A 27,109-nucleotide genomic window follows, 5' to 3' on the forward strand; every position below is an offset into this window, starting at 1 on the left:
AGATCAAGCTAATTCAAAATCATCTTTATATGAACCTGTAATGGAGCCAGAGGCTCTTGTTATTTAAGGGGATGCTGCAGCAAACTAAGCTCACTGTGTGAGTCTGGCAGCTGGGCAAAGGATAGCATGTAGGAAGCCAGCAGACCAGAAAACAACAGAGCTAGGAATCACAACTGGCAGGAGCGACTATCTTAGGCCATGTGTAGACACAATGAGGGGCATGTGTGCACAACACTTTGAAGTAGGCTAAATGCTTTTGCACCGCTTTAATGGTGTCAGTGTTTGCATGCCTCAGTGGTGTATTGCGTGTTAATTCTAGCCTCTGTAGGAAATTTGGCAGCGTAATGTGCCTCAAATGACTTGGGGCGCAGCAACTAAAACTCCTCTGAGAGGTTTTAGTTTGCTGCCCCTACAGTCACAGGGCTCTGTGCAGCCCCACAGCTCTGCAGGAAGCCCTGCAGGCAGCCTGATAGCAACCTGGGAAGGCAGACTCCACCCAAGAAAAGCAGCAAGCCTGATCTTCCTCCTCCCCGTAGTGTCTGCCTGCCTAAGCAGCACGGGGGCCTGGTGCTTCCCTCCGTGGCTACAGTGTCCCCCGGGACTGCCTGAGCTGGGTGCCTACGGCAGGGAGCTGCCTGAGGGGTGCCGCTGCTACCACAGAGGGAAGCACCAGCCCCTCCATGCCACAGCCCAGCAACCGCTCCACCAGCCGGCAGCTCGCCCTCCCCTCCTCACTGCTAGAGAGACAGGTAAGTCAGATGTGCGCATAACACGGGGGTTTAAAAACCCACCACTTCAATGTAGGGCCCTGTTTTGTCTACACATGCCCCTAGAGCTAACAGCACTACAGTAAGGACCTCCAGACAGCTCAGAAGTAACAACTACAAGCACCTGAGCTAAGCTGCAGCAGAGGAAGACCTAAATGGAAACTCCTGCTTGTGGCTGGAGCTAGCAGTCAGGATGGCACTGCAGGCTTGCAGAAAGAGGAGCTCCGGAGGGAGATGACTGCAGTGGTGGGACTGGCAGGCACTCGAGCTCTCCCATAACTGCAAGGAAAGAGTTAATGGGGACTTGCACCTTGCAGATGAGGCAATAACCTGGAGTGTGCTGATCTTCACTTGTAATGCAGTTTGCTGATATTTATGTTCTGAGTCAGGTTGAGACTGGAGGACAGGCTAGTAGGGTGGTAAGTAGGGCACAGAGATGTTTGAGAAGCATCCAGCATCCAGCCTGGAAAGGGTCAGGGACTGGATGGGGTCAGAGGCGGGGCAAAATCAGGTGCTCTGAGTAAGAATGCAAGGGGGGCATGAGGAAAGGGACTTGATAGTAGGCGTCTACTACAGACCGGCTCACCAGGGGAATGAGCTGGACCTGGAATTTTCAGGTCAGCTCACGGAGGCTGTAAAGTCAAGGGATATAGTTGTCATGGGTGACCTACACTACCCAGACGTCTGCTGGGAGGAGCAGTCAGCCAGGTCCGACTGCTTATGTAGGTTCCTAGCTGGGATACAGGACCTTCACCTAACCCAGGAGGTGCATCGTCCCACCAGGGGAAAAGCTTTGCTGGACTTGGTCCTTGCCACAGGCGACGACCTGGTGAGGGGTCTGAGGGTACTCGACCACCTAGGTGACAGTGATCATCGCCTGCTGGAATTTACTATCCAGTGCAGGGTGGTGAAAGCAAGCAGCAAGGCAAAGGTCCTGGACTTCAGGAGGGCCGACTTCTGTAAGCTAAGAAGGTTAGTAGGAGAGGCATTGGGGTCTCAGAGCTTCAATGAGATGGGAGTCCAAGATGGGTGGTTGTTCCTCAAAGAGACAATCCTCTGAGCTCAAAAGGGAGTCAAGTCCCTATGCACATCAAGGGGGGCAGAAGTGCTAAGAAGCATCAATGGCTTGGCAAAGGCATCCAGGGATGCCTGAGGGCAAAAAAGGAGGCGTACAAACAGTGGAAGCAAGGGGCTGTCACCAAAGAGGATTATACCTCCGCTGCTCGGGACTGCAGGGAGGCTGTTAGCAAAGCCAAGGCAGAGATGGAGCTGGGGCTAGCGACCAGAATTAAGGATAATAAAGTCCTTTTTGAAATACGTAAGAAGGCAGCACCAGGTAACATGGGGCTCCTCCAGAATAGGCTTGGCAATTTGGTGATTGTGGCAAATGAAAAAGCTGACCTCTTTAACAAATTCTTTGCCTCCATATTCCTGAACAGGGACCAGGACATCTCTCCAACTAGAATTGCGGACAGCCCCAGGGGAGGTACCACCATGCCTAGGGTCAGGGATGACTTAAGGAACTTCTGGAGGGGCTGGACATGTTTAAATCAGTAGGTCCAGATGCTCTTCACCCAAGGGTGCTGAGGGAATTGGCAGGGAACATAGCACTCATGGGGCACCAGCCATGTACCAGAGGACTGGAAAAGGGCCAATGTGGTCTCCATTTACAAGAAGAGGAGAAAAGAGGACCCCCACAAGTATAGGCCAATCAGTCCTACCTCAGTCCTTGGGAAGATCTTTGAGAAAATTATCAAAGAGTACATTTGCAAGGGTCCAGCAGGGGAGGTAATCCACAGGGACAACTAACATGGGTTCACTGAGGGCAGGTCCTGCCTGACTAACCCGGTTTCTTTTCATGATCAGGTCAGAAAGTCCCTGGATGAGGGTTTCGGGGTGGATGTTATCTTCCTGGACTTTAAGAAAGCCTTTGACACGGTTTCCCGCCACACTCTCTTTAAAAAACTTGGTGACTGTGGCTTTGATGCCTACAGTCAGATGGGTAGCAAATTAGCTAGATGGTCACACCCAGAGAGTGGTGGTGGACAGATCGTTTTCAACCTGGAGGGATGTGGGCAGTGGAGTCCCGCCACTCACTGCTCTCAGTCCTGGGGCCTGTACTGTTCAACATCTTTATCAGCGATCTGGATGTGGGTGTGGAAAGCACACTGTCCAAATTCACTGACAACACCAAGTTGTGGGGCAAGGGGAGGGACAGAATCCAGCTAGATCTAGACAGGTTACAGAGGTGGGAGGATGAGAATAGGATGAAATTCAACACAGAGTCGTTGACTCCAGGGTGAACATGAGCCACCAATGCAAGGAAGCAGTCAGTAAGGCTAGCCGCACCTTGTTGTGCATCTACAGATGCATCACAGGCAGGTCCAGGGAGGTGATCCTTCCCCTCTATGTGGTATTGGTCAGGCCACAGTTGGAGTACTACGTCCAGTTCTGGGTGCCGCACTTCAAGAGGGATGTGGCTAACCTTGAGAGGGCCCAGAGGAGGGCCACTCGCATGGTCAAGTGGCAGTGGTCAGACACCAGGAGCTTGCAGAGCAACACAGGGCCAGGGGGGCCCACAAAGCTAGTCTACAGGAAAGGCTGTGACAAAGGAGCCAGACCAGAGCAAATGGGCCTTGGGCCTAGGCTTAGGAGTTTGTAACTAGAGCAACTAGAGGACTAAAGTCAAGAGGGCTGAAGCTTGTACAAGCTGATACTTGGATAAGAGAGCAACATCTGCGAGGCACATGCATGGCTACAAGGGAGGATGAAGGCCACAAATAGCCCCTAAGGCAGCTGGTGCCTTGAAGCACTGACAGGGCCAGGAGGGCCCTCACTTAGTGCTTGAGGGGCAGGACTGAGGTCAGCTGTGTACAGGAGGGACCCACTGGCCAAAACAGGCTAGAACTCACTCTGGGACTTTGAAGCAGCCTCCCTTTAACACTAAAAATCTTCTATCAAGGCATGGCAGACAAGAGAAAAAGAGAGGGCACTCCAAGGAGCCAGAATGGAGCATGTGACCACCAAGGGGTGTCAAGGCAGCGCCTGGGACCTGGTCCTGTCACATAGCCCTTAACTAGTTTAAATACTTTAATCAAGTGCATATTAATTAGCTTCTTTCAAGTCTAAATAAATCACATTTCAATAGTTCCTCCTACTATGAGCCTTTTTCTCTATGCATGTAGCTATCTGTGATACATTCTCTCCAACTTCAAACTTTTTTAAAGCAAGGTAACCAACAATGAATGCAAAACCAAATCTTAAAGTGTCTGCTTAAGTGTCTACTACCCCACTCTGCTCATCCACATGGGCACCAATGATACACTCAGGATCTCCCCTGGCAGTATCAAAAACAGGATTCTGGGTGCAAAGGTGAGGGGGTCTGGGGCTTAGATTGTGTTCTCATTGATCCTTCCGGTCAAGAGAAAGGGCCCAGGCAGGAGCAGATGCATCCTGCAGATCAACACCTGGCTGTGCAGGTGGTGTTGCCAGCAAGTATTTGGCTTCTTCAACCATGGGATGTTCTTCCAAGAAGAATTGCTGGGAAGAGATGGGATCCACCTGACAAAAGACGGAACAGTGTATTCGCCCACATGCTCGTTAACCTAGTGAGGAGGGCTTTAAACTATGTTCACTGGGGGATGGAGACCAAAGCCCTGAGGTAAGTGGGGAAGTAGGAGAGCTGGAGGAAGAGCAAGCAGGATGGGGCAACAGGGGAGGTACTCTATTACTTCCTGAGAAATCAGGGCAATCAACTAGTTACCTTAGGGGCCTGTAAACAAACGCATGGAGCTTGAGAAACAAGTAGGAAGAATTGGGAGTCCATGCATAGTCATGGGTCTGACATGATTGGAATAACAGAGACTTGGTGGGAGCCTACATGACTGGAGCACTGTCATGGATGGCCACAAACTGTTCAGGAAGGACAGGACAGGGAAAAGAGGAGGAGTTGCATTTTATGTAAAAGAGCCATTTGATTGCCCGGAGCTCCCATATGAAGCTGGAGATAGGCCTGAGAGTCTCTGGGTTAGGGTCAGAGGGGAAAGCAACAAGGGTGATGTTGTGGTGGAGGTCTGCTTTAGACCACTGGATCAGGAGGAAGTGGTGGATGAGGCTTTCTTCAAACAGCTAGAGAAAGTTTCCCAGTCACAGGCCCTGGTTCACAAAGGGGACTTTAATCACCCTGACATCTGCTGGGAGGGCAATATAGCAGTGCACAGGCAATCCAGGAAGTTTTTGGAGAGTACTGGGGACAACTTCCTGGTGCAAATGCTAGAGTGGCCAACTAGGGTCATGCTCCTCTTGACCTGCTGCTCACAAACGGGAAGAATTGGTAGGGAATGTAGTAGTGGATGGCAACTTGGGCAACAACAACTATGAGATGACTGAATTCAGGATTCTGAGGAAAGGAAGGATAGAAAGCAGTACAGTAAGGACCCTGGACTTCAGAAAAGCAGACCACAACTTGCTCAGGGGACTCATAGGCAGGATTTCCTGGGAAGCCAGACTGAGGGGGACAGGAGGGCAGGCTGTACTTCAGAGAAGCCTTACTGAGAGTGCCAGAACAACCCATCCCAGTGCACAGGAAGACTAGCAAGTATGGCAGAAGACCAGCTTGGCTTAGCAGAGAACTCTTCAGTAAACTAAATCACAAAAAGGAAGTTTGTAAGAAGTGGAAACTTGGACAAATAGGGAAGAATATAAGAGTACTGCTTGGGCATGCAGGGATGAAGTCAGGAAGGCCAAAGCACAATTGGAGTTTCAGCTAGAAAGGGGAGTGAAGGGTAACAGGAAGGGTTTCTAAAAGTATGTTGGTAGCAAGGGGAGGATCAGGGTAATTGTGGGTCCCTTACTGCAGTGTTTCTCAACCCGTGGTACGCATACCCCCAGGGGTACGCGAGGCACAGGCAGGGGGGACGCAGGTGCTGCATTTTGGTCTTTGCCTGCTCGAGCCGGAAGTTCTGGCAGCCGCCCCTCCCACCATGTCCAGTGCGCCAGGGCTTTCACTCCCCAGCATCAGTGTGCCAGGGAATAGGGAGGGAGGCCCCGCACAGGCTGCTTTGCCCCAGGCCACAGTGGAAGAAGTGGGACTTGGCTTGTGGCGGCAAAACCGCAAGTGCCACAGTGGGACTTCTGGTTTCACTTTTGCTGCGTCGATTGGCAAGGGGTACATAAGGTACCAAAGGTTGAGAATCACTGCCTTACTGAATGGGGGAGGCAACCTTGTGACAATGGATGCAGAAAAGTCTGCCTTGCTCAATGCCTTTTTTGCCTCAGTCTTCATGGGCAAGGTCAGCTCCCAGACTACTGCATGGGGCAGCACAGTTTGGGAAGGAGGGGAGTAGCCCTCAGTGGTGAAAGAACAGGTTAGGGACTACTTAGAAAAGCTGGACATATAAAAGTCCACGGGGCCAGATGGGATGCACCCAAGGGAGTTGGCTGATGTGATTGGAGAGCTATTGCCCATCATCTTTAAAAACTCATGGTGATCAGGAGAGGTCCTGGATGACTGGGAAAGGGCTAACATAGTCCCCATATTTAAGAAAGGGAAGGAGGAGGATCCGGAGAACTACAAACCAGTCACTGTTACCTTAGTCCCTAGAAAAATCACGGTGCAGATCCTCAGGGAATCCACTTCTAAGCACTTGGAGGATAAAAAGGTGATTAGGAATAGTCAGCATAGATTCACCAAGGGGAAGTCATGCTTGACCAACTTGATTGCCAGGTGAATGGCTCTGTGGATGCGGGTAGACTGGTAGATGTGGTGTACCTTGATTTTAGCAAGGCTTTTGATGCAGTCTCCCATAGCATTCTTGCAGGCAAGCTAAGAAAATATGTGCTAGATGAATGGACTGTAAGGTAGATAGAAAACTGGCTGGAGCATCGGGCTCAGAGACAATGGTTGATGTTTAGCTGGCAGCCTGTATCAAGTGGAGTGCTCCAGGGGTCGGTCCTGGCACCAATTTTGTTCACTGTCTTCATCAATGACCTGGAAGATGGCAATTTTGCAGATGACACCAAGTTGCGGGGGGCAGTAGATACACTGGAGGGTAGGGCTAAGATTCAGAGCGACCTAGACAAGTTGGAGGATTGGGCCGAAATAAATATCATGAGGTTCAACAAGGACAAGTACAAAGTCCTGCATCCCAAGCACAGGACAGGCTGGGGGCTGACTGGCTGGGCAGCAACTCTGCAGAAAAGGACCTGGGGGTTACGGTCAACAATACGCTAAATACGAGTCAGTAGTCTGCCCTTGTTGCCAAGAAGGATAAAAGCATACTGGCTGCAATGGTAGGTGTGTTGCCAATAGGTCAAGGGAAGTGATTATTTCCCTCTATTCAGCACTGGTGAGACCACATCCGGAGTATTGTGTTTGGTTTTGGGCCCCCCTCCACTACAGAAAGGATGGTGACAAATTAGAGAAGGTCCAGAGGGCAACAAAAATGGTGAGGGGGCTGGGGGACATGACTTAGGAGGAGAGGCTGAGGGAACTGGGCTTAATTAGTCTAGAGAAGAGGAGACTGAGAGGGGATTTAATAACAGCCTACAACTACCTGAAGTTAGGTTTGAAAGAGGATGGAGCTAGATTATTCTCAGTGGTGGCAGATGACAGAACAAGGAGCAATGGTCTCAAGTTGCAGCAGGGGAAGTTTAGGTTAGATATTAGGAAAACTTTTCTCACTAGAAGGGTAGTAAAACACTGAACCAGGTTACCCAGAGAAGTGTTGCAATCTCCATTTTTGGAGGTTTTCGAGACCCAACTAAGCAAAGCTTTGTCTGAGATGGTGTAGTTGGGGCTGGTCCTCCTTTGAGCAGGGAGTTGGACTAGATGCCCTCCTGAAGCCCCTTCCAACCCTAACTTTCTATGAAATACTACAGTATTTAGATAAATAAGACCCTCATAACAAAGAACTATACACCTGTATCTCCAATCCAAGTCTTTGTACCAAATAAATCCCTTGCAGGAAGAACTCCAGCCCTCCTAGAATGTTTCTGTGTTCCTAGCAACCTCTTACAGAGCAGCTCCTACTCAGTATTCTAACCTTTATTGGAACACAACTAAGGTAAGTCATAAGCAATCAGCAAGCAATAAGAACACAGCTTCACACTGTGTTCAATACAACTACTATTTAAAAAAAAAGTGGTACTGTTTCTTCCCTGCTACTAATTTACATGCGTTGGAGCAGACATCTGGCACGTGTATACCTTTACAAATATTTTTATGGAGATAAAATGTAGCCTTATATTTGTTATATTTGAAAAGCAGAATGAAGAAAATAATATCTTTACTTGTAGTAACTGAATAGGAACAGTTGGGAACTGAGCCTGCTCACTATTCTGGTTCCTGTGGATCTAGTGCAGATTTTACTTTTGCTTTCACCTGGCCAAAGCTTAAGCAGCAGGAACTTTATTTCCTCACATATAAGTTTCTCACTCCCAATTTCCAGCAGCTTTCTTTTTTCTTTTTTGGAGGGAGATGGCGGCGGGGAAGGGGCTCAAGATATGTGAGAAAATACGATGCAAGTACCTTTACAAATATTTTTATGGAGATAAAATGTAGCCTTATATTTGTTATATAGTTCCCTAAAGTGTATTGATTACAAACTGCAACGTGTCAGTTAACGTGCTACTGACAGGAAACCCTGGTTGCTGAATTTTGTTATGGTTTAGTACTTATAACTCTCCTTGGACCATATCCTTGTCATGCTGGAGAGGCTTGCGTGTTCCAGTGACCCTCAGAGCTATGTTGTCCGGAGTCTTGTACTCCTGGTAGCGTCTCCCCTGGTGAACAGGTTTGAGGTGAGGTCACAGACTAAGCATAGTCTAAACTCCTGAAGACCTCAATGGCAGAACAGGTGTACTTGAGGACCTGCTGGATCTCTGAGGCTGTGAAGGTGGATGAGGGCTGCAGCAAGATGAAGGTCTCTGGTTGTCTTGGATGCCCTTGCCATTGAGTTCAGAGCTCCTTCCTGTCAAGTTTGTGTAGCTATCACTTGTACACTGGCTTCCCCATGTTAAAAGATTTCACGTGCAGGCTTCTGCCAGAGATGTTAACATCTTCTGGAAACAAACTCCTGCAGCAATGGACAAATGGTGGTGGGGACAGGAACAGCAATCTCTCTCTGAGTCTCTAGTCATAAATCTGCACATAGGTGGCAATCGTGATAGTTGTTTTGCACTTACTGAAACAAAAGTACAATTTGGCAGCTGCAGCCATGACCAAGCAGTCCTTTTTAGGATCCCCTCTGCTCACCCTGAATAGGGAAGGGGCTAGAAGAGGTGCCCTAAACATAGGTTGTCTCAAAACTCCCTGGCTGGATTGCTGCATCCAGTGGGATCACTATACCTGAGGCTGAAACCAACAAAATAAAGTACTAAGATTTGCCACATGGACAGTCTGCTGAACAGTGGACTCCCTGAACAGTGAGTGTCCTGAAAGAAAAACTACCATAGTAGCTAGAAAACTTGCAAGATATGACACCAATATTGCTGCCCTAAGGTAAACCAGCTGGGCAGATGAAAGCCAGCTGAAAGAAGAGGGTAGCTACACCTTTTTTTGGAAAGGAAAGTCATCTGAAGAGAGGCACATTCACGGGGCTGGCTTTTGCCATAAAGAACAAGATTGTTAGCTTTCAGAACTCCTTGTGGGCAATAACAAATGCCTTATGACTCTCTACCTCAAGCTCAGTAGCAATCAGTATGCTACGGTCATACACTTGACAATGAAGAGGCCCCTACACTTGACAGTGAAGAGGTCAACAAGGAACAATTCTACTGTGCTCTTGACAGTCCTGACCACCACTGCCAAGGAAGATGAGCTCATCCTCATGGGTGATTTTAATGCAAAGAGTTGTGCGACACTCTGAACTCTGGAGTGGCACCACTGGGAAAGAGGGGATGGGGACAGTCAACTCCAGTGGTATCCTCCTCTTCAGCAAATGTGCAGAATGTGACTTGCTCATCCCAAATACTGTCTTCAGACAGAGTGACAAATATAAGACCACCTGGAAACACCCATGCTCCAATCACTGGCACCTTATTGACTATATTAGTATCAGAGCTTGTGATCGTACCAATGTCCATATCACCCAAGTCCTGAAAAGTGCAGACGACTATTGGATGGACCACCTGTTAGTCAGGTCAATCATGGACATGCAGCTTCTGCCACAACACCATAAACAATCAAAAGGAATGCATAAGAGATTTAACATCAAGGCACTTCAAAACCAAGCTAGATATGAGGCTCTTCAGCAATGCCTTGATGAGATGCCCTCTGACCTACCTGACGACACCAAGGACATCCAGGCACATTGGAAGGAACTTAAGAACTTTATTCACAAGGCATGTGCTGAATCAACTGGATACTCCACTTACCATCATCAAGACTGATTCAATGACAATAATGAGGAAATCCTAGCACTTACCCATCAGAAGAGAACTGTGTTCTGCAGTTAGCAAAATTAACCCTCTAACCAGCAAGAATGAGAGGCTTACCACCAGCTTAAAGCTGTAGTTCAGAGGAGGCTACAGGATATCAAGAACCAGTGGTGGCAAGTGAAGGCCATGGAGATCCAGAGTTTTGCTGATCAACACGTGAGAAGCTTCTTTCAAGCAATGAAAGCCATACATGCGCCATGTTCCAATGGCCCAACCCCCTTGCAATCTCAGGACAGCTCCACCCTTCTCATGGAGTATCCATCAAGCAATGCTGGAAGGAGAACTTCAAGACTCTACTCAACCATGAATTTGAGCTCTCAGCTGCCATCGTTGATCCCATCCATCTACACCCAGTAATAGAATCTCTTGCTGACTCCCCATCCTTCAAGGAAGTCTGGCATGTATTCACTCAGACTAAGGACAGTAAGGCATCGGGACTAGATGGCATTCCTGCAGAGGTCTTTAAAGCTGGTGGAACAGTGCTAACACAAAAACTTCACCAATTCTCATCAAAATATGGGTTAACAAGGAAGCTCCACCTGACTTAATGCCAACACTGTGACCATCTTCAAGAACAGGGACAAGTCAGCGTGTGGGAATTACTGAGGCACTGCCCTCCTCTCCATTGCTAGGAAAATTCTTACTTGCATCTTTGCGAATCACCTCTTCTCCCTTGCCAAAGATCTCCTTCCAGAATCCCAGTGTGTGGGTTTTAGATCACCACACGGTACCACTGACATGATTTTTGTTGCACGACAAATCCAGAAGTGTAGAGAAAAACAGCAGGAGCTGTTTATGGCATTCACTGACAACCAAGGCTTTTAACTCCATTAATCATGAAGCTTTATGGAAGGTGCTAGCTAGGGTTGGTTGTCCGTCCACCAAAGTTCATCAGCATCCTCAGGCTACTCCATGATGGGATGACTGCCAGTCCTTTGCAATGGATCAGAAACCGACCCATTTACCATCCATACTGGTGTCAAGCAGGGCTGCGTCATCGCCTCAACCCATTTATCTTGTTGTGATTTTGTTTCTCATCCTTGACCACCTTCCTTCTGGAACTGGGGTTGAGTATCACATGGACGGTCAGCTTTTCAGCCTGTGGCACCTTCAAAGCAAGGTGCTCCATCAGCCTTCCTCAATATAAGCTTCCCCCCACAAATTATCACTGGTGGAGAACCCCTGGCAAATGTCAAGCATTTCCCATACCTTGACATCCACCTCTCCCGGTCAGTCAGTCTTGATGTAGAGACTGAATATAGTACTGGCATATCCTTTGGAAAGCTGTTTTACTATGTCTTTGTTGACCAAGATCTGCAGCTAGAAACTGAGGATCCTGGTCTACAATGCAGTGGTTATCCCCATGCTCCTCTATGGATATGAGACATGGGTGACATATCAGAGCCATCTTAAATACCTGGAATGGTTCCCATCAGTGTTGCCTCAGGAAGATCCTTCACATTAGATGGGAAGACCGCTGTACAGGCATACCTCGTTTTATTGCGCTTCGCTTTATTGCGCTTCGCAGATATTGCGTTTTTTACAGATTGAAGGTTTGTGGCAACCCTGCATTGAGCAAGTCTATCAGCACCATTTTTCCAACAGCATTTGCTCGCTTCGTGTCTCTGTGTCACATTTTGGTAATTCTCGCAATATTTCAAACTTTTTCATTATTATTATATTTGTTATGGTGATCTGTGATCTTTGATGTTACTACTGTAATTGTTTCGGGGCGCCATGAACCGCGCCCGTATAAGACAGCGAACTTAATTGATAAATGTTGTGTGTGTTCTGACTGCTCCACCGACCGGCCGTTCCCCCGTCTCTCTCCCTCTCCTTGGGCCTCCCTATTCCCTGAGACGCAACAATATTGAAATTAGGCCAATTAATAACCCTACAATGCCCTCTAAGTGTTCAAGTGAAAGGAAGAGTCACACATCTCTCACTTTAAATCAAAAGCTAGAAATGATTAAGCTTAGCGAGGAAGGCATGTCGAAAGCCGAGATAGGCCGAAAGCTAGGCTTCTTGAGCAAACAGTTAACCAAGTTGTGAATGCAAAGGAAAAGTTCTTGAAGGAAATTAAAAGTGCAGTGAACACACGAATGATAAGAAAGTGAAACAACCTTATTGCTGATGTGGAGAAAGTTTTAGTGGTCTGGATAGAAGATCAAACCAGCCACAACATTCCCTTAAGCCAAAGCCTAATCCAGAGCAAGGCCCTAACTCTCTTCAATTCTATGAAGGCTGAGAGAGGTGAGGAAGCTGCAGAAGAAACGTTTGAAGCTAGCAGAGGTTGGTTCATGAGGTTTAAGGAAAGAAGCCTTCTCCATAACATAAAAGTGCAAGGTGAAGCAGCAAGTGCTGATGTAGAAGCTGCAGCAAGTCATCCAGAAGATCTAGCTAAGATAATTGATGAAGGTGGCTACACTAAACAACAGATTTTCAGTGTAGACGAAACAGCCTTATATTGGAAGAAGGTACCATCTAGGACTTTCATAGCTAGAGAGGAGAAGTCAATGCCTGGCTTCAAAGCTTCAAAGGACAGGCTGACTCTCTTGTTAGGGGCTAATGCAGCTGGTGACTAAGTTGAAGCTGTCAATCGATGCGGCAAACTTCATTGTTGTCTTATTTTAAGAAATTGCCGCAGCCACCCCAACCTTCAGCAACCACCACCCTGATCAGTCAGCAGCCATCAACATCGAGGCAAGACCATCCACCAGCAAAAAGATTACGACTCACTGAAGGCTCAGATGATGGTTAGCATTTTTTAGCAAGAAAGTATTTTTTAATTAAGGTATGTACATTGTTTTTTTTAGACATAATGCTATTGCACACTTAATAGACTACAGTATAGTGTAAACATAACTTTTATATGCACTGGGAAACCAAAAAATTCAAGTGACTTGCTTTATTGCGGTATTTGCTTTATTGCGGTGGTCTGGAACTGAACCCGCAATATCTCCGAGGTATGCCTGTACATCCTTTCTGCAGCTAACATAACCAGCATTGAAGCAATGAGACATCAGCTCTGCTGGGAGGGCCACCATACGCGGATGGCTGACATTTGTCTCCCAAAACAAGTCCTCCTCTCTCAACCCCAGTTCCAGAAGTCATGGTAAGAGGACCCACACGGGACAGAAGAAGCACTACAAGGAGACCCTGAAAGCATACCTTAAGAAGGGTGGCATCAACCCTACAAACTGGGAAGTGCGGCTAGTAACAGGTCTCCATGGCGCTGCACCAGACAACAAGCTACAGTTAACTTCAAGGAGAACAATCTTGCTCAGGAAGCCGAGAAATGGCAGCAGAGGAAGGAAAGCACACAGCATCGTGGCCAACAGCTGTCCCCACCCCAACATACTACCTGTCATATCTGTGGAAAAACTTGTAGAGCATGGATTAGACTCTTCAGCCATCTTAAACTCACCAATAATTTCCCTCCCCCTCAGCAGACATCCTCCTTATATCAAGGGATAGACAAAGAGTACCTATAAATATACAAAATCTGAGATATGGAATTCAGTTATCTAAATTTTGAGTAAATGTAATTAAAAATCCATCCTCTGTCTGACACCTACTCCATTCTGTTTCTTACCTTAAAGCTTGAGGTCCTTGTTCGCAATCCATCATAGTACGGTTGTTCCAAGAGCCACAGTGATGTAAGTATGGCAGCTGCTGATGTTTTCACATGCATCATTGGGTAGCTCTCCTGAAACGACTCAATTCTGTTGGAATCGCATAGTAGCCTCTTGTCAGACCATCTGATCATCCATTCAAGCAATCTTGCAATATTGCTGAACTTATTCTTCAGGTCTAGAGCAAGTTCTTCTCTTGGTATAATATCCTGGTGGATTATTTCGTAGACATATTTACAAGTTGCTGGAGTATGCAGAAAAGAGCAAGCGTGGTCTGATAAGGTTTGGGTTACAGGTGGAACAGTTAACTCTTGTTTATCATCTTGCACTCTATAAACTGATGGATAACTTAAACCAAATAATCCCTTCTTTCCTGTATATTTATTTATTCCATTCACAGAGTCATACAAAGAAGGCTCTGTTGGCTGTAAAACTGAAAAAGACATTTGTCTTTCCAAATGTTTTTGCTTTTTATTACAAACAGAAGTCGGTTTGGAATCACAGGATGCAGGAACAACAGTATAGCAGCAACCTGTTCTAAACACATTTTGGCTTGTAGTTTTCTCCATTCGACGTTTCAATGTTGTATGTACATCAAAAAGGAGAGAGTTTAGTTCATGTTCCCGAAGGAGTCCAGAAAAGCTGGTCAGAAAAGGAATCCCAGGATCAGGGCAATTTATCAAGTCTCTTTCAAGCATATAACTCAGAAAGAGTTCTAAGAAATTAATGTACTCTTCATCATCACGTTCAAATTCCCACACACCTACCACAGGCACATTATACTGATTCCGAAAGACATTACTGTGTACTTTTTCTTTATGTTTTGTTTTTATATTAAGATCTTTTATTTTATCATCTTTTCCTCCTTTGCGAGTCTCTGTGTCCCTGCAACGTAGCAAAAGAAACAAGGAGAAATATAGCTAACTCTGAAACAAATCCTTCTTTGAAATAAATTATTAAATGAAAAATTCAATTCATGCAGCTATTCTTCTTTTCTTTCCTTCTGTTATATAAAAATAGACATACCCTAGAAGGCAGAGATCTCAGGAAAAGAATATAGGTTTAAATTTAACTGAATCTGCTCTCTCTTAGGTAGCATACTTAAGAGAAGCAAAGGTCATAGAAGATGATGAGGGCTAAGTACCCTAGTGAAGCCTCTGGTGGATTTAATGAATGAACAGGTGATGGACTAACAGGCCCAGAATACACCCCATATTTCCAGCTACCAGTCACAGTAGCTGCTGCTAAAGCGGTCTGTTTAAATACATAAACCACTCCATTTTAAATTTAGATGGATTATTTAACAGCCTAATCTCATTATTACACAAAACTGTGTTTTTGAGCAGGTAAGAAGCAAGAATGAAGAGGTCTAGGTTAAAAAGGTACAGTTTGATAAATACTCTGAACTAGTTTAAATTTAAAAAAGTTCCCTTCCAGAATTTCTTGCCCTTGTCCCTTGTCTCCCTCTGCCAGTAGGATTTCCGTCTCTCTTGAAATCTCCTTCCCTCAGCCTACTTTTATGATTATGCAATAAATACATTAAAAATACAAGAGAGAGACATATGTTAAATAAGCCTGAGTAAAGTTCTGCGTACTAAATAGCTGAGGAAGATGTAATATCGGGTAAGAAATAATCTTACAGTAGATTTTTTTTTTTTGTTGTATTGAATGTTGGAATTTATTACTTTCTTTTTACCTCTCCAGTGAAGGCACCTGATCTCTTGCTTTTTCTATAAGTAAAACCTCAGAGAGAGTATCTGCTGTTTCAGCATCACTGTGTACAAGAGGATATCCAAAATCTGTAAGTGTACTTCTGCTTAGACTGGTCCCTAATGAGAGTCTATCATAGCAGTGTGCCTCATCATCTGGAGTCTCCTCTTCTGACGGCTCCCAGATACTCATTTCAGGGGGGCCTATATTTCTTATTACACGTTTCAATGCTTTCAGCCTCACTTTATGGGTAACCTCAATAACAACAGACATCATTTCCTCATTTTTGGGACCTAAATGAAAGAAAGAAAAAGAGATGGTATTTTTAAAATGCAGAATACATATTTTTCACATGCAATCCACAATTACAAGGAAATAGGATGTATTTTACATGATGAACTTCACAAATTCAGAAGAATAAAGATGAATTTTTTAGTACTTGGGAATCTAGTTATCAAGGAATTCTCTCAAATCTTCTTTACTTTATTATCACTGGTAAGTTCTAGCCATTTAGAAAAATATACATTTAATTTTAATCACTATTTATTTCCTTATTAAACAAACACAATGCACTTCAAAGTTATACTTATGTGAGAAAATGTATCTAATACTGTTATAAGTGACAACTATGATTACCAGATAGGAAAGATAGAAGAAATCCCTCCCTCCAGATTTGCTTACACTAAAAATATTACTCTTGTACTCAAACCACTTCCAGTATTTCCTCTATAGTTGTAATGGTCCATCATTCAGTTTCCCTGTTTATTTCAAGTATCTGAAACAAATCCTGTAATTATTGTTCAAAATCAAGTATCTAAAGTTTCAAAATAGAATGCTAAATTGTACGCATGAAAACTGAGGGGCAAATACAACCAATTAACTGATTATGCCAAGCAGATGATAGTCAAAAAAGGGTAAATATTTTCATTTCTCTTCTTGTTTAACAGTCCTCAAGTTCCCCCAGACATGTCAAATTTCCATCTGGACAAAGAACTGTTTAATACTTGATCTGAAGGATAGAAATATAAATGCTATATACAACTACTGCTCCTAAGAAACATCAAAACCAGTTTGGTTTTATATTTGCTGAAGAATAATGCACCTTACCTCTGACAATACAGTGCCTGAGTCGCTGCTGAAGGGCATAATATTTATCCCTTAATGGAACTCTTATATTTTCAGGATTAGGAAATGCTTTCACCAAAACTTCTGCCACCTATACAAAATAAAAGTTAAAGGCTCACTTAACCAGCCATTGGGGAAGTAAGTGATAGTAAGACTCCCAACAGAATTTACATTATTGAGTGCTAAAAACTAATATTTGAATGAAACTAAAACCTTGTGATAAGATTTTTTTTACATTTTAATTTCTTTTACCTTTCTGATGGGTGGCAATTCTCCAACAAGACTCAAAATTATATCTTGAACTAATTCTTCAACATTCATAAATCTAGAGAAAGGAAGCATTCGATAAGCCCACTCCACTGCACTGAGACAGTGCTCAACTATGCAGGCATCATATTCAGTCTTCTTACAATCCTAAAAAGAAATTATTAAATAAAAATCAACTGAAACAAGTGAAAGATTCCAGCTAGATTCTACCTATTGTCAGTTTTCATGAGTTTAATGCTTTATATAGGGTTTACTGTAAACAAAACCGTAGAGAAATAGGGCTGGAAGCAGGGGCAGATTCAGGGGGGATGCAGTGGTGCAGATGTTCCACCCAACATTCCTATTCCACCCAAACTTTAAAACCAACTGCCTAGGAAGCACAGCAGCATTTCTATTCAGGCAGTGCTAAGAATTAGTTGGCTTGATGACTCGCTATCATCTCCCTGATTCCAGCTAATCTCTCTTCACTCCACAAGTGGTAACGACCATCTCTCCTTTCCAATGGTCTTGATGTTTCACTATTCAAACTATCCTTTCTTCTACAATTTTGCTGTCTCTTAGCCATTCCTTGTAATGTCTTTATTTCAAAGCTGTACAGATTATTTTTAGCTCTAGCTAAAAACCTTAACTCAGGCATAGTAATATTAAATCAGGTGTAGAAATGATTGACAGTACATGATCAAGATCCTCAAGAAGTCTAGATTTTGTTTTATGAATCCAAATAAGAGTTGTATATTTCACTATAATGACAACAGAACTACTGACACAATATCTTCTGACCATTTTTTGTCTAGTTTGTTGTGTTGTTTTAACTCTATATATAATCTAACAAATGAGTGCACATTCCAACAGTTATATTTTTCTTTGATCTTAAACCAGGTAATATAGTGGTAGGCCCCTAGCACATTAGTAAAGCATCTGGTTTCTCTTTAAGTAGAGTAAAACGTGTGTTGTGTTTTATTCAATGAGGTACCACACCATCTGCACCCCTCTTTTCAAAATCCTAGATCCGGCCATGATCGGAAGGAACCGATCATACAGTGCAACCCCCCGCCTGAGGAGGTTTATCCCAACTTATCCCAAACTAAATCCATTATCTAACTTCTTAGCAAAAGTACACAGTGAACCTGACACAACACAGAACACAACATCTGCTACAGGTAAAGCAGGGGGTCCATGGCAGCTGCAAAGGTTGCTAATGAGATGCTCAAGAGGTCCAAGGAAGAGGGCCACACCCCTCATTATAGAGAAAAACAAAAACCCCTACAGTCCGTACCAACCTGGCCATTGAGTAAAATTCCTTCCTGATCCTAAATATGGTAATTGGTCTGACCCTGAGTGGAGGGGCGAGACCCACTAGCCAGGAACCTCTGACTTTAAATTCCAGCAATCCTACACCCCAGTCAAAAATCTCCACTCTTGGCTGTAGCCAACACAGAATGCCTCTGAGGAAGGCTTAAAAACAACTAACCAACCAACCCTGCTATATGTAGCAGCAAGAAGAAGAAAAAATTTCCTCCCAGCCTCATGTGGCAACCAGTAAAATCCAGAAGCATGGGAAATACCCAGAGTAGAAGACACGGACCCAGAGATTCTACAGCTTCCCTAGGCAACCTATTCCAGTGCCTCGCTGTTCTAACAGTGAAGAAGTGTTTCCTGATACAAAACTAAACCTACTTTTCTGTACTTTCAAGCCACTGGTTTGCATCCTGCTCTCTACAGCAAGAAAGAAAAGTGTTTTCCTTTTTATGGAAGCTCCTCAGGCATTTGAAAACTACTATTATGTCCTCTTGAGCACCTTTTCCAAAAGCTGAACATGCCTTGCTACTTCCACCTCTCCTCAGAGGATTTGCTTTCTAACCCCTTTATCATTTTTGTCACCTGTCTCCAGACCCTCGAACTTCTCCATGTACTCTTTAAATTGTGGAGGCCAAAACGGCACACAATACTCTAATGCTGAGTAGAATGGCACTACCATCTCCCATGTCTTGAATCTATGCTTCTATTGATTCTTCCCAAAACAGCATTCACCTTTTGAGCAGCTCCATCACACTGCAGACATACTGAGTCTGTGACCTAACAAGACTCCCACATCATTCTCTGTAGTACTGCCATCCAGACAGGTGTCACCCATTTTATATTTGTATTTTTGATTATTTTGATTGAAAAATGTCTCTGAAATTCTTATTGGTAGAGAAACAGCCCAGAAGCTGGAGCATACATGTGCTTCAAATCCCTGGCTGGAAAGCTACACAGGCAAGCTCACCACTCAGGGGACACCAGAGAACTGCTCTCTTGGCCACCATGCACTTACTGCTTAACAGGGGCAGGCTATCAATAAGCAGTCCCATAGGTTTTTAATCACTTTTTAAATCTCCTGGGTAGCACATGCAGCATTTAAAGCTCACAGGGCTGGTAACCAGAGTAGGGACAGTTTCCCCGGCCTTAGATCTCAGCCTTACAGATTTTTAAATTGCTGCTTGCACCTCTCAGCTGGGCAGTGGAGTGCATTAAAAGCCTGGGGGGATGGGAACTGGGGGTGGAGATAGCTTCCCCATCTCAGTTCCTAGCTCTGTGGGCTCTGAAACTGCCACTCAGCTGGGCAACAGGGGCAACACTTACAACCTGTGGGGCTGGGAATTGGGGTAGGGGCATTCTCCTGGGGTTCTGGGAGGACTCCAGCCCCAATAAAAAAAAAAAGTGTTGGTAAGGTGGGGACTCTTGTCTCATAGCAGAAACCCTCCTATGACTCCTAGAGAGTACCTGCTACAAGAGGGTGCCTCTGCCTGGCCTGCTAATCAATGGATTGGTAGGACAGGGGAAGGGTCTCCACAGGGCTCCCGACAACTTACCCTTGGGTGGGTTATCAGGGAGCTGGTACTCTCCCCCACTCCCTTTCCTTTGAAGGGAGGCAGGGAGAGAAAAGTACCTTGTGTTATTGGGTATACTCCATACCTGAGAGAAGCATACAGCCATTCAAGTTATATTGGGAGGAGGATCTTCCTCACAGGTACCTGATCTAACTTCTTGTGGCTGCATGGGGCTGGGAGGGAATCTTGCCCCCTTTTTCAACTGTGTGTGTCAGGTGTGTTTTCTTTGTCTGTAAAACTTCCCCAGAGGCACTAAATGCTGGCGACAGCCACGGCTGCAGATTTAGGATGGGCTATGCCAGTGTTCCTGTTGGGACTTAAACCCAGAGGATCCTGACCAGAGGATCTTGTCCCTCTGCTCTGGGTCAAAACTGATTGCCAGATTTAGAGTTAGGAAGGAGTTACTTCATTGTCAGATGAGTAGGAACTGTAGGGGGTTTTGCCTTTTTTTTTTGTAGCAGAGGGAATGTGGCTCTCTGCCTGGGATTTTTTGAGCATAACCTTTTACAGAAGCAGGATGCTGGCTGCCATCGTCCCCCTGCTTTGTGTGTGGCACATTAGGGTGTTGGCTTGTGTTGGATCAGTGTTGACAATACTTTTACTAAGCAGTTAGATTATGGACTTGTATAAGATATTTTGGACAGGGATGACTCAGCCTCAGGCAGGAGGACTAGATGATATCTGGAAGTCCCTTCCAGCCTTACTCCTCTCTGATTTCTATTATTGCTCTATGATTTCTAAGAACAGCCACTTCTCTGTCACAAGAATCTCTTGAATGGCTGTATGCTCTCTTTTGTGTGCCAGGAAAAAAGCCTTCTCTCTACACAAATCTAATTCCTGTTCATGACTTTAGGAGGAACCAATACACACAGAGACATAGACACAAAATGGAAAATTACTGACTAGGGTGCAGTACTGGTGCTGCAGGTGATGACCTGAATATGAGTTTACAGAATACAAGAGGGTATTAACTATGTGTGCTGCCAAAATAAAAATACTATGGCGAAATGTCCTGTATCATATGAATTCTATCTTTCAGAGTAGAAAAACCATAAACAGTATGTAATTACTTTTGAGATAGATCAGCTTTGTTTTGAAACAACCACTCATATTTCACTCTCACTGCATAAGGCAGAGTCACTTGGGTTCCATTAGTATTTCATATAGAATTTTCATTTTTTTTTTAATTTTTAACCTTTGTTTTCTTGTGAAAAGATTTTGATCTTATTTGTAATATGAGAAAATGATCCACTGCTGACAGGGGTGCATCAGGGTTCATAGAATCATAGAAGTAGGGTCAGAAGGGACCTTGTAGATCTTCAAGTCCGAACCCTGCATTTCTGAAAATTAGTTAACTGATAGTGTAGACAGGACAAAAATCAACCTCAAAACTGCTACAGAAGACACACAACGTGCAATATGCTGCGAAGTTTCTGTCTTCTTTCCTCCTCCTTGAGCCATGATGCTATTGGATGATATGAAACTTGCTCTAAACTCAGCCTGGTTTTTTCTTTTCTTTTCTACTTTCTTGCAGCACTAGAGACCCAACCTATACTTATTTTAGGTATAAGATTGACGTGATGGACTACCAGTACAACAGAGTGGTTGTTGTTACAAACTGCATATAGTCAATGTTCTCATTAAATACAGAAAATAAAAATAGTGTAAGTATTATGATTAGCCCCAAAAACTGCAGAACTGCTATACAGGCATACCTCGTTTTACTGCGCTTCGTTTTATTGCGCTTCGCAGATATTGCGTTTTTTACAAATTGAAGGTTTGTGGCAACCCTGCATCGAGCAAGTCTATCAGTGTCATTTTTCCATTGGTGCCATTTTTCCAACAGCATTTGCTCGCTTCGTGTCTGTGTCACATTTTGGTAATTCTCACAATATTTCAAACTTTTTCATTATTATTATTATATTTGTTATGGTGATCTGTGATCATTGATGTAACTATTGTAATTGTTTTGGGGTGCCACGAACCGCACCCATATAAGACAGCGAACTTAATCGATAAATGTTGTGTGTGTTCTGACTGCTCCACCAACTGGCCGTTCCCCCGTCTCTCTCCCTCTCCTCGGGCCTCTTTATTCCCCGAGACACAACAATATTGAAATTAGGCCAATCAATAACCCTACAATGGCCTCTAAGTGTTCAAGTGACCCTCCACCAGCAAAAAGATTACAACTCACTGAAGGCTCAGACGATGGTTAGCATTTTTTAGCAAGAAAGTATTTTTTAATTAAGGTATGTACATTGTTTTTTTTAGACATAATGCTATTGCACACTTAATAGACTACAGTATAGTGTAAACATAACTTTTATATGCACTGGGAAACCAAAAAATTCGTGTGACTTGCTTTATTGTGATATTTGCTTTATTGCGGTGGTCTGGAACCAAACCCGCAATATCTCCAAGGTATGCCTGTATTTATGATGATCTCTCTCTCATTATCCAAATTAAATATAAAATACAGCCCTAAGAGAAATATCATTTGTAATATTTTTAAAGATGTACAGTGAATGGACATCATTATTCTTTAGTGACATATATAATTGCATATTACTGAGAGAGATCTCACGAGACAGACATCATTTTGTTCTATTGTGTGAAAGGGTTCTTGCAAGAAGTCATGAACAAGAAAATTCCAGAGACCTAATAAATGTGTACCGTAATGACATGCCTCTACAGTGCTGTCACTATACTTACCTCTTGATTATCTATACTCTCTCTGGCGGTTTGGTACCGTCTGCAGCTATCAGATAACTTTTCACGAACATGAAGCATCCAACACAAAGCACACAATTCTCGGAAGCAACCTCCAAAAGACCCCAAAACACAGAATTATGAGAAAGGTTTCATTCAAACAAAAAAAGAAAAATGCTTTTTTTAGCCAAACTCCTAGAGAACAACTTGTTAATCAAAACTGTTCCTCCATAGATAACAATAATTAAGAGGAAAATGACTAATGCCTCATTTTTCAAATAGCACTAATTAGTACTCGAATCTTAGACACAGAGCTGCAAATCAATCATGGAGGGAATTAGAGAGGCCAATCATCCTGATAGGGTAGATGAAGACAAAAGATGAAGGGGTAGATGGAGACTGTATAATTTTCAAAATGATGAAATCAAGATTTACAACATAGGACTCCACAAACAATGATGTAGTATGACTTTTTTTTTTTTTTTTTTGGCTTGAAAAAGGCTAGAGCTTCTCTATACAGTACTTGCAACTTATGACTGCAAAATATAACACAGGATAACTTACTCAGATTTTATTATGTACAAACCTATTGTTTTACAGGAAATCTCATCAAACTGATGGTCTCCAGAAGACGTGGGTTTAAAGAATACTGAACGGTATTTAGAATAATGAAGCAGAGTCTCAGGAAATGGACTTAATGAAGTAAGAGAGCCTTTTATTCGAATCTGTAAGTATAAAAGAAAAAGAAGTAGAACATTTGAGTTTCTGGCAATTCATAAATTAACTTATTATATTCAAATTTGCTTACAAAGTTAAAAATTCTAATCTCCAATTCACCTGCACACGATAAAGCCCATTTAACTCAACAGAAAAGTTGCATGTCAGGACAGCCTGCCTGTCCCCTTTAACTCACTATTTTATAAACAGCTAAGAAAAGCTTCAATTCTTTCCTGGAATCTATTTTAAAGCCCAGTCTTAAGTCAAGAAAAATGTACGTAGTAGAGATCAAAAGTCTTATTATGCCCAAGCTTTGTGCTCAGAGGCTGCTGATTTACAAGCAGGTTTTTATATATAGCCATAAGTGGACTGGGACAATGATCTTTTTTTCCTCCCCATCCGGTCATAAGAGCTGTGATTTATAGGTAGACAAGGTTCTTTGGGTAAATCGGATGTCTTTTATTAGACCAACTCAAATAGTTGGAAAAATTCTTTGCAAGCTTTTGGGTACAGTTACCCTTCATCAGGCAGAGTAAGTGTCCGCAGATCAGTAATGTATATGGGCACTTTAGTTGTCAGGTCTCCAATTAGGGTGGGGCTTCTTTCCTTCTCTTGGATGGAGGCATTGCTGTGGCAAATCATGCCACAGGAAGGATATTTTATCATGCACAAATAAGAAGGATAAAATGAGGCTGTATAAAAAACTGTGAGGGCAAAGCCATCAATATCCTACCATGTTGGCTTTGGCTTCTTTAAAAGTGCAAACCACAAGAGAAAGAGACATCAACTATATGAGACTAGAGCTTCAAGTGGTTGAGACTGTGCCCTTTCCCTATAAGCTTGGTTCCTTAGTAATTTTTACAAAAGATGAGAGTTGCATTTAAAACAGATTTTTTTTTTCTACCTTCTGCATTATTTTTCTTGCCCGTTTCAGCTGTACAATATACCACTGTGCTGCAGGGTAGGAACAACAAGCAGCCCCGAAGAGCAAAAGAATTCTCTGAAGAACTCCTGACATCTTTTGACGATAATGTCTCTCCATTTTTAAAAGTGGGTCATTGCAGTCTTCCTGAAAAATGCAAAGTCCAAGTACATAACCTAAAAGCCAAGGATTAGGAGGGGTACAAAGATTGAAGGGAACAAGGTATATGTGGAATCTCTGCTCTTAAGAATCTCTTCTTCCTCTTAAAACTAGACATTTCCCCACACACTAGTTGAAAATGAATGGAGACTTTCAAAATGAGTTCTTGCTACTAAGTTACCTCATCAGAATATGAATAAAGATCTTTTAACAAAAAACAAATTAGAATGCACTGGAACAAAAGGTATCACTACCCCTTTTAAATACATTCAAACTACCACCTCTATATCATCCATACCAACTATGCTTACTTCACTGAGGGAAGCTGGCTGGGGACAATATAATGGTGGTGCAGGAAGGTATAGCCCATGAGGCACTAAACCACACATCTTTTTGCTGAGGTCCTTGGCAGAGTCCATCAAAAGTTGGAAAGTCTCTGAAAGAATGTCTGCATCTGCCATAACAGCTGCTTTCAGTATTTCTTGCACTGAACTGAAAAGTACATTTGCATCTTCCTCTTCGATGGGATCTATAAAATACCAAATATTGTAAGCTTTCTTTCTGAAATTAATAAGCAGCATAACCATATTCTAAACTGGTCTTCAGAATGTATAACTCATACTCCTGCTTGTTTTAAAATAAAATTTTAAGTTGAAAAACTGCTCCTAGTGTTTAACAATTTATTCTGGTTCTTTGCCACATCTTTTCAGCTAAGTATTTGTTTGGGACAAGATTCTGGCATTTACTTCCACCAAAAAAGTAAGGATATTCCATATTGCAAGATGTGCATGACAGGTCCAGATGCAAGAATGGCAGTTTTTGTGAGGATGAAGGGAAACTGAGTTCCTGTTTGCTGTTTTTAATGTATTTTTCCCACCAGTCTGACCAGTTTTGTTATTAATCATGATGAAAGTAGCAGAACATCTAATTCACATGACCAATGGATACTTACGATATGTACATCACCCAGTTTTCTCTCAGGTTCTTTATCCTTCTTCAGCTCCTTTGTAACAACAGTGACAAATCTGTGCTACCAATGGGTTCTTCACTATCTGCTAGGCACTCAATGCATGTTACACTTATAATGCAATTAACTGGTGAATTGCAAAATAAAATTTAGACCTGCCACACATGCAAGGACCAACCCCAAGTGCAAAGTAATTATGCCATAAAAATGATTATCCAGCTATAAAAAAGCCACCCAGCTACAAAATAAATGCTTGAAAATGCGTAACAACTCTATAGCTGGTTTCTATCCAATCTGAATGTATGGCAGGGACCCGTGACTCATAAATCGTCTTTGTTAACTTGGATAAAATTAGACCAACCATGTCCCAGTTACCTTAGGTCATACCTGCATGCACATGACACAATGGAAAAAGATAGTGAGGGAAGGCCACTTGTTCAGTTTTAAATTCCAACATTTTTTAAATTTAGAATACAATTATCTTTTGTACTTTCGGTGTGTGGGACAGAAGAAAGAAAGTAAATATTTTGTTTGTTTTGGAATATCTACTGAGAAGAACAGCTCAGTTAATATTCTGAACTCCATCCTCAGATAAGAAACAACTGTATTTAAAATAATTTCCTGGAAATGGTAATATAAGAGTGAATTGTCCAATGTTCAGGATATGTCTAAGACAAAGAACAACTTGATACCCAAATGCTGAAAGGAACATGAAATGTGGACTTCAAAACCTAAAACAGAACAAGTAGATTGTTTCTGTACAGTGAGACTTCCTGGAACATACAAACAAGGATAGACCAATCTGCCTAGGGGAGACTCTTCTGGAAGTCTATAAAGTTCCATATTGTAGGTAGGTACTTCATGGTCTGTAACTTGTCTTAATACAGTGCAATCATGCTTTCCACATATCCACATGTCTTTCAGTGTACCTTATCTTTATGATGCTCTAATTGGGTACACTGGTGAATAAAATATTCTTGAAGTCAAACCAAGTTTTATGAGATCTTTTACTGGATCAGTTGGACAGTTGCAAGCTATTTCAGCTTTCAAGTCTGACTTAGTAAATAACACAACACTAAGTTTTTATGTACCTGTAAACTGTTTGTATTTAGCACTTCCTCCACTTAATGTTTCAAAATTGACTGGCTGTCCCAAAAATGACTGTAGCTTTTCCTGAAAAGTCTGTGTTGGAGACATGTTTAATGGCAGATGTAGTTCTGTTTTCTCTGACCTAAAATAAAAACAAACAACCAACCTATTCATTAAAAGACAGAGTAAAATATGTGGAGAAGCCAAGGACATTCTCTCTATCCTGTTCTAAAGAAAATAAATCCACAAATACAATTATTAATCTGATGCAAGGCAGGTGCTGGCAACATTTATGAATGGCAGGCAAGTGCTTGTGTCCCAACCACTGCCAGGAGCCACCAACTGCCCACTCTCCCAGCTCTCTCTCCTCTGGGCCCTGCAATCTGCTTACTGTTGTAATAAGGCCATGTAACTCTGTGGTACCAACAACTGTGCAGAGAGACAAATCTGATGGTACAATAAGTACAAGAAAGAGGAGAAAAAAAAAAGGGGAACGAAAGACAGGAATTCTCCAGTACCTCTACTGCCATTGATTCCCCCCAGCTGCCATGGGTCAGATCCAAACTCTTTACAGGCTGGACCAGACCACCAGCAATAGGTTGCCAGTCCCCGATCTAAGGCATATTGGTTAAAATGCTCATATCAAAACTGGAGATATGAACTTTAGGGGAGAGGAACTGGCTTACTTGCTAAGTAAGCGTATTATAATAAATAAAATATGTATGATAACCAAG

The 27,109-nt window shown here is 43.2% G+C and overlaps 1 protein-coding gene across 4 annotated transcripts in view; it reads right to left on the bottom strand.

The window, feature by feature from the left end:
- Positions 1 to 27,109, bottom strand: part of CPLANE1 (ciliogenesis and planar polarity effector complex subunit 1) — a 104,046-nt gene that overhangs the window by 46,320 nt on the left and 30,617 nt on the right. For all 4 annotated transcript variants that reach the window (XM_090037955.1, XM_090037954.1, XM_090037956.1 and 1 more), the window contains exons 18-26: positions 26,378 to 26,517; positions 24,631 to 24,848; positions 24,143 to 24,307; positions 23,108 to 23,246; positions 22,525 to 22,634; positions 16,928 to 17,089; positions 16,658 to 16,766; positions 15,537 to 15,843; positions 13,801 to 14,725 (exon numbers count right to left, since the gene is read on the bottom strand). In XM_090037955.1, the coding sequence (XP_089894081.1) occupies positions 13,801 to 14,725; positions 15,537 to 15,843; positions 16,658 to 16,766; positions 16,928 to 17,089; positions 22,525 to 22,634; positions 23,108 to 23,246; positions 24,143 to 24,307; positions 24,631 to 24,848; positions 26,378 to 26,517 (2,275 nt within the window). The remainder of the gene's footprint in view (positions 1 to 13,800; positions 14,726 to 15,536; positions 15,844 to 16,657; positions 16,767 to 16,927; positions 17,090 to 22,524; positions 22,635 to 23,107; positions 23,247 to 24,142; positions 24,308 to 24,630; positions 24,849 to 26,377; positions 26,518 to 27,109) is intronic.

The sequence above is a fragment of the Crocodylus siamensis genome, chromosome 3 (genome assembly GCF_052110815.1).
Source record: "Crocodylus siamensis isolate JL-2025a chromosome 3, ASM5211081v1, whole genome shotgun sequence".
In the NCBI taxonomy this organism is placed as follows: Eukaryota; Metazoa; Chordata; order Crocodylia; family Crocodylidae; genus Crocodylus; species Crocodylus siamensis.